This window comes from Saprolegnia parasitica (genome assembly GCF_000151545.1).
Source record: "Saprolegnia parasitica CBS 223.65 unplaced genomic scaffold supercont2.167, whole genome shotgun sequence".
Taxonomy (NCBI): Eukaryota; Oomycota; class Saprolegniomycetes; order Saprolegniales; family Saprolegniaceae; genus Saprolegnia; species Saprolegnia parasitica.
The window spans coordinates 24518-30854 of NW_012156561.1; the positions used below are offsets into that span (position 1 = coordinate 24518).

The 6337-nt window shown below is 57.3% G+C and overlaps 3 protein-coding genes across 3 annotated transcripts; 1 reads left to right on the plus strand and 2 right to left on the minus strand.

Annotated features, from left to right (window-relative positions):
* Positions 1-384: 384 nt before the first annotated feature.
* Positions 385-1729, minus strand: SPRG_14866 (hypothetical protein; the record flags this gene model as incomplete). Its single annotated transcript, XM_012354544.1, has 7 exons — positions 385-612; positions 658-819; positions 865-911; positions 967-1063; positions 1114-1407; positions 1455-1563; positions 1614-1729. The coding sequence occupies 7 exons, from the start codon at positions 1727-1729 to the stop codon at positions 385-387; spliced, it is 1053 nt and encodes a 350-aa protein (XP_012209934.1).
* Positions 1730-4163: 2434 nt separating this feature from the next.
* SPRG_14867 (hypothetical protein) lies at positions 4164-4829 on the plus strand (the record flags this gene model as incomplete). Its single annotated transcript, XM_012354545.1, has 1 exon — positions 4164-4829. The coding sequence occupies one exon, from the start codon at positions 4164-4166 to the stop codon at positions 4827-4829; it is 666 nt and encodes a 221-aa protein (XP_012209935.1).
* Positions 4830-5398: 569 nt separating this feature from the next.
* Positions 5399-6337, minus strand: SPRG_14868 (hypothetical protein; the record flags this gene model as incomplete). The annotated part of the gene is made up of 3 exons (XM_012354546.1): positions 5399-5694; positions 5749-5830; positions 5878-6337. 3 exons carry the CDS (start codon positions 6335-6337, stop codon positions 5505-5507), a joined length of 732 nt encoding a protein of 243 aa, XP_012209936.1. The 3' UTR covers positions 5399-5504.

Below are 6337 nucleotides of genomic sequence, written 5' to 3' on the forward strand. Positions count from 1 at the left end.
GACCGTCGAATTGCAGGTACTCGGGCACGGACGCATCAAAGCCATGCCCGATGAAGAACTCGCCGCTGTCTGTCACGGTCGGTGATTGCTCGTCGGGCTCGTCACTGTGCGTTTGCGTCACAAACACGGACGATGTGATGGTTGTTGCTGCTGGCGGCACCGATGGTGTGCGCACGAGGTGGGTGGACAACCCTACCCCTCGTGTCAACCCTAGCCCCACATTGGCCAGGTACCGGCGACGAAGGCATCGACGGTCGTGGGGGCGCCCGGGGCAAAGATATCTGCAGTGGAAAGCCCCTGCGCGGACATGCCGGCGAGAATTCGGTGCAGGACGTCCGAATCGGCAGGTGGGACGGGGTGCGCCACCTACCAACCGCTATCGTTTTACTCCATTTTGCAGTCGAATACCTGTTTTTCCAACGTCATTTTGGCGTGGAGAACCTCTTGAAGCTCGCGCGTCAAGTGGTTGATTGTCGCCTTGTCGGCATTGGCGTCAATGCCACCGGCACGCTCTTCCAGCGTCAAGATCGAGCTCCGGAGCTCGTGGATTTCTTCTTGCGCGCGCGTGTACTTGGTCGTCACTCCTTGGAGCACGCCGTGGAGTTCGCTCAACTGGAGAAATGTGGACATTATTGTCATGTTCGCGAGGTCGACTACCTGCGAGTCGTGCTGTTTTTGGCGCTCATCCTGGCGCTTCATCGAGTGCAAGAGCATCTGGTTGGTGGCCATGACGTCAGCGACACGCTTGACCTGCTCCTGCAGATCGCTTAAAAGCTTGGTGCGGCCATCTTCGAGGCTCGCATTGGCGGCCGCATACGACTAGCATCCGGTTACAAATGCGCAACTATGGACGCGAGTGTGTACGGTCAGCATGGCTTGGGTCGACTTGAGTTGCTTCTTGAGGGCCTTGACTAATAGATCGATACCGTGTAGTTTCCATCTTCTTGTTTGCACAAAAGTGTCTACCTTTCATCTTGTTGATGAGGTTGCGCTCGCTAATCACATGCTGGGCTTCTTGTTCCATCGTGCGGATCGTGGCTTCGTACTGCGGAATTTTGCTCACCTAATCTTTTCATATATCCAATGGAAACACACGAACCTTAGTCGGTCTACCTTGAGCGTGTAAATGTCCAAAAGAGCTTCGTACTCGGCCTTGATGCGTAGCAAAAGCGGCTGGTACGTCTTAAAGTCTTCAATCAAGAGGAGAAAGCACTCTCGAAACACTTGCAAGCGCGCCAAGTGCATCTGTGCGCGGCCTTCGTCGTCAACCTCGCGGTCGCCGTGCTCGGTCGCGCCCACAATACTCAGCTCGGCAGCCAAGAAGGCTTCGAGTTGTTGTAGAAGCAGAGGTTTCGCAGGAGTTCTCTCGGGTCGCATGCCCTTGCGATTGTTGCTGCCAAGCACGTCCTAGAAACATGGTCCCATCTGAGAAATAAGAAAGTGATTTAACGTACCTCTTCCTTCCGAACGCGCGCGCCGAGGGGCCAGCACTCGATGTTTGGCGCTGCGCAGTCGCCCCGTGCAAAATCGGCGGCCGTCAAAAGACCCATGTCCCGGTAGCTACTACGCGTCGTCTTGTGAGACTCTATGGTGTCGTACTCGAAGGGCTGTACTTGCGGTGGTCGGGCCGCGCCTTCTCGTGGGGCTTTAAAAAGTACAGGGGCTGCTGGATGAGACTCGCGCGCTTGGACGGTGTGCGGGGCTTGTGGCTTTTGGGCGGCGTCGGCATGACCGGGTGCAGAACGCCACTTTCAATCGGCGGCAGCGACGAGCTTGGTGCATCGCTGGAAGCTGCCGTCGATCGTTTGTACTTGGAGAGGATGTCGGCAATGTCCATGTATCGGTGCCACCAACGCGGCGCGGTGTTTGTAGCTGAAACGCTTTGGCTTTTTTAAACTATGAGTGTTTTTATGAACATGTATATCTCAGTAGGAACAAATTGGTTGCGGAGGCTCCGAGCTCCACACGGCAAGCGTAGCTACGAGGATAAACTGCAACCCGTCTCTCTACAAGAACCTAGACCTTGAGAACACTAAGAGAAAGAGCCGTGACGAGGACGAACGACGCCGAGGCCGGGGGAAAGACGCACAAATAGGTCGTGCGGTGAGGACCTACAACCTAACTCTAGAGATTGTGCAATATTCATATGGCGTATTGGACAAGAACATGACGTTCGTTCAGCACCGACATTTCTCGTCGCTCGCTCTCGACTTTTATGCTCTGCGTTCTAGCTTGGCGCCGACAAAGCGACGCCTCGATGAGCCCCGCACCGCCGCGTGCAGGCACGGCCCGGTGCGCGAGCGAGTGGAGTAGAAGGAGACTCGTTGTCTCTCTACAAAGGCATGAAAACACAAAATAGCACATACTACATTCGTGTCAAAACAAACTGGCTACGTGAAGAACTCTTCCACGATGCGATTATACGCGTATACGAGGTAGTAGATATTTAGAACAGCGAGAAAAGCAATCGGAACCAAGTCTTCCCATCGGTACTAATACAAGGTAGGTACTCAGTATAATAGCATCCTTGTGGATAGGTTGGCCGCGTACTCGGACACGTAAAGTGCTGTGTGGCACGACTACGGCGGCGGGATCGGCTTGATCGTCCTCCTTTGTACGCTCTGTATCGGTCGTCACTAGACTCGCAAACCCAGTCAGCTGTGAGTCAAGAGCGGCTTTTAAAAGGCGTATCGCGACGTACTGGTAATTGGCCGCTGGAATGCGCACTGAGGTGCTCCATGGTATCCGGAAATCCGGATGCGAGTGTGCAGCACGCTGGCGCGCTGCCACGCACCTTGGAGTCAGGCGCACACCGTGCCCTCTTGCAATTCGTTGCCAAGTACTAGCGTTCAAGACTAGAGTACTAGAGTAGGGCACTGTACGCTGTGGAATCATTGGCACCCTCATACTATTTAGTTGGACGTCTCCACATCCACGACGAGTTCTGTTCGCGTTGGAGTTGCGATCGTTTGTTGAGCGGATTGTACGTAGGAGGTACTACCATGTAGATTTGATGATTAGATTTTTCTGATGCAAGCAATGATTTCGACGAACACCAAAACAATGCAAAACGTTCTTCTCGACAATGAATCGTTGTGACAATTTCCGCGTGAACCGTGTGAATGACGTGGCACGCTCTGAAGCGTTTATTGAACCGCTCCCAACTTCAACTCGCGAGCTGGTCGCGCACGAGACTCAAAATGGTCCAGGAGAAAATCACCGCCGCTCGAAAAAAGAGAGGTATGCGTGCACTCTGTGTAAACTCTCTGCCGCATCCTTCACGCCCATCGAATGGCTTCGAGTTACTTGACCACATCAGATGGGCCGCGTGCATAGATAGCGTCCTCGCAATCCTCGGCGTGACAGGATGTGTGGACGAGCCTCAAAGTACGAGTGGCCGTCGCAAAGGTCGCCGCAAAGGTCCTCATAAAAGCTGCACGCGGTGGGCGTGGGATGCATTCTGGGCATTGCTCACGCGTGCACGACCACGACCATGGAGCCTTTCGGTGTGTGTGGACCGTCTGTATGTACGACACGACGTCTCCATAGCACTTGGCCCTCGGGCAGCGAAACAGAGATATCTTCCGGTTCAAGCAGGGTACTCCTGGGGTCAATTCCCACTGAAAAATGGAAAAAAACACCTCACCCAACCTTCGCACTGCCTCGATTGTTGCCAGTTCGAATCGTATCCTCGCCTACTTTGAAAGCTTTTCTTGGACCTTCCGATGCATCTGATTTTCATTGTGCAGTAGTAGATTTTTTGTGCCAGGCCATCCCAAGGCAGCAACATGATTCGGGCCTCGGACCAAGAGCCAAATCCACATCCACCGTCGGCGCCTCTGCCAATCACGACGGCCCGTTTGCCGGTCCTGCTGACGCGCCCACCATCATGTTTTCGTCGACGAGTCTAATATCGCAAGCAGCTCTGGCGCAGACTCCAACAAGATCATTCGCATCGTCCGGTGCCAACGCCAACTTCTATATTGAAAAAGCCGATCGCGAAACGTTCTGTCCCTTCTGCGTCGCTTCAACGGCCTGGCCAACCGCCGCTTCGACTCCGCAGCAGCAGCAGTCTTGACGCTCGGCCCAGTATCTTTGCCGCACCCATCATCCCACCCTCGATCGGACCGACCACTTCACGCAACACCAACACACAGAGCACGATGACGGACGGCCTGCCTTCGACGCTCGAAGCCATCGACGTGCGTGCCAACGTCGCCGCCAAGGCTGGCAACGTCTACGCCCAGTACACGGTCGTCATCACGTGCCCGTTCACGCAGGCGCGCTGGTCGTGCCGCAAGCGCTACTCGGCCTTTTGGCAGCTGCGCGAGACCTTCCGCGTCATCCACGCCCACGCGCCGGCCTCGCCGCTAGCGCCGCTGCTCCACGCGCTCCTGGCGACGCCGTTTCCGTCCAAGCACCTCACGCCGACGCGCGCCCGCGTCATGGGCGAGCGCGCCATGTTGTTTCAGAACTTCCTCCTGCAGCTGCTCCACCTGCGCAACGCGTGCTGGGTCAACCTCGCGGCGTCGCCGTCGCTGGCGCTGCCCGCCGCGCGCTACGTGGCCTTGATCGCCGACTTTTTGGGCATCTACGACGTGCCGATGCTCGAGATCCGGCCGACGACACGTGCCATCCTCGACGAGGCGTGTGCGATCTGCCTCGACTACATGCACGCGACCGACCTCGTCGACGGCCGCCACGTGGTCCAGCTACCCTGCCGCCACGTCTACCACCAGCGCTGCGTCGGCCAGTGGCTGCGCACGAAGCGAACGTGCCCCCTCTGCCGCGACCCGACGACCCAGATCACGGGCCTTCTCTTGGCATGAAGCAGCAATATATCTAGCAATCCTGGATACAAGAATGTCTTTTTTGGTGTCGACGGTGTCGAGGGCGGTGCGTCGGAGGAGGTGTGATGAGGCTGCGTTTAGCTCGCACCGACTACATAAATATAGTGCATCGACGCCGCCAGTCGCCCGGAGAACTGGCCGCTGGCTCGTCATGTTCCACCGCTTTGGTCGCTCCAAGTATGTGCAAACTTGGCTGCCTCTCGGTCGACGAGTCGGTCTTGTCGAGCATGGACTTGATACATCGGCGCTGGTGCCAGAATCGTTGGGCATGGCCTGGCGTCCGCGCCCGTCTTTCCTACGCTTCGACAGCACCGGACAGGTGCTTTGACCCTCCCGAGGATGCTCGTCGTATTCTCCACAGCTACCGGGATTACCCTCATCGGTAGCTCGCATTATTGACGCGCCCTTCTCCAAAAGGAACAGGCGAAGGTGCGCATGACGAGGCGGCCCTGCCTCGATGGCGGCGTGTCCAGCCACCTGCGCAGTCTGGAGCCAAGCAAGCACGTCGCTACGACACTGCGAGCTCGCCACAAGAACGCCTCGCAGTGGGAGATACGTCCGTCTCTGCCTCTGCTCGTCGTCTGCACGAGGTCGACGCACGCGATGGTGAGACGACGGCTTTCATTGATCGCAAGCATAGTATCTACATGCAGTTTACGCACGGGTAAAGTGGCCGTCCGTGTTGCCAATGACGTTGGCCTTCTCGACCTTGAGCGCATGTTCCATGCGGTCGACCGACGCGACAATGACCTGCGCGTTCTTCAAGGCAGCCGCGACCGACGCCACGAGGAAGCCGGCCGGAACCTCGGACATGGCGACCTTGTCGTTCGACGTCAACTTGAGCCTACATGGGAGCGTCCATGTCAACGCAAATGCATTCGGTCAAGGAGGCACGTACGAAGACGCCAACTCTTGGGCCTTCTTGAGGATATCGCCGTGCGTGAGGAGCGTGCCACGCGTCGGCTGCTGGCCGTTGTTGCCTACGCAAGTCGTGTGAGCCGCTGGAAGCGTCACCATGAACGCGTACTCGAGTACGGGATGACGGCGGCCGTCGATGCGTCGACCTGGCTGCGGCGGCCCGCAACGACGTGGCGCTCAAGCGCGTTGACAAGGATGTGCTGGAACTGCAAGACACCGTCGGTCGGGTCGATCGAGGTCGTGATGAGCGTGTGCAGCGGGCTCTTGCGGTCCTGCTGCTCGTAGACCTTGAGCGCGACCGACGCGTGGTCGCGGCGCTCAATCTTGTTCTCATACATGAGCGCGGCCGCCTTCGAGTCCTTGAGCACATACGCGAGCTCGTCGGCGGTCGCAATCGAACGGTCGATCGACGCGACCGTCAAGCCGACCTTGGCCGCCGCAAACTGCGCGAGCACGTGCTCGAGGTTGTTGGGCAGCCAGAGCGCGATCGTGTCGCCGTGCTTGAGCTGCAGGTCGATGAAGCCGCTCGCGAGCTCGTCGACGTACTTGTTGAGCTCGACATAACTCAT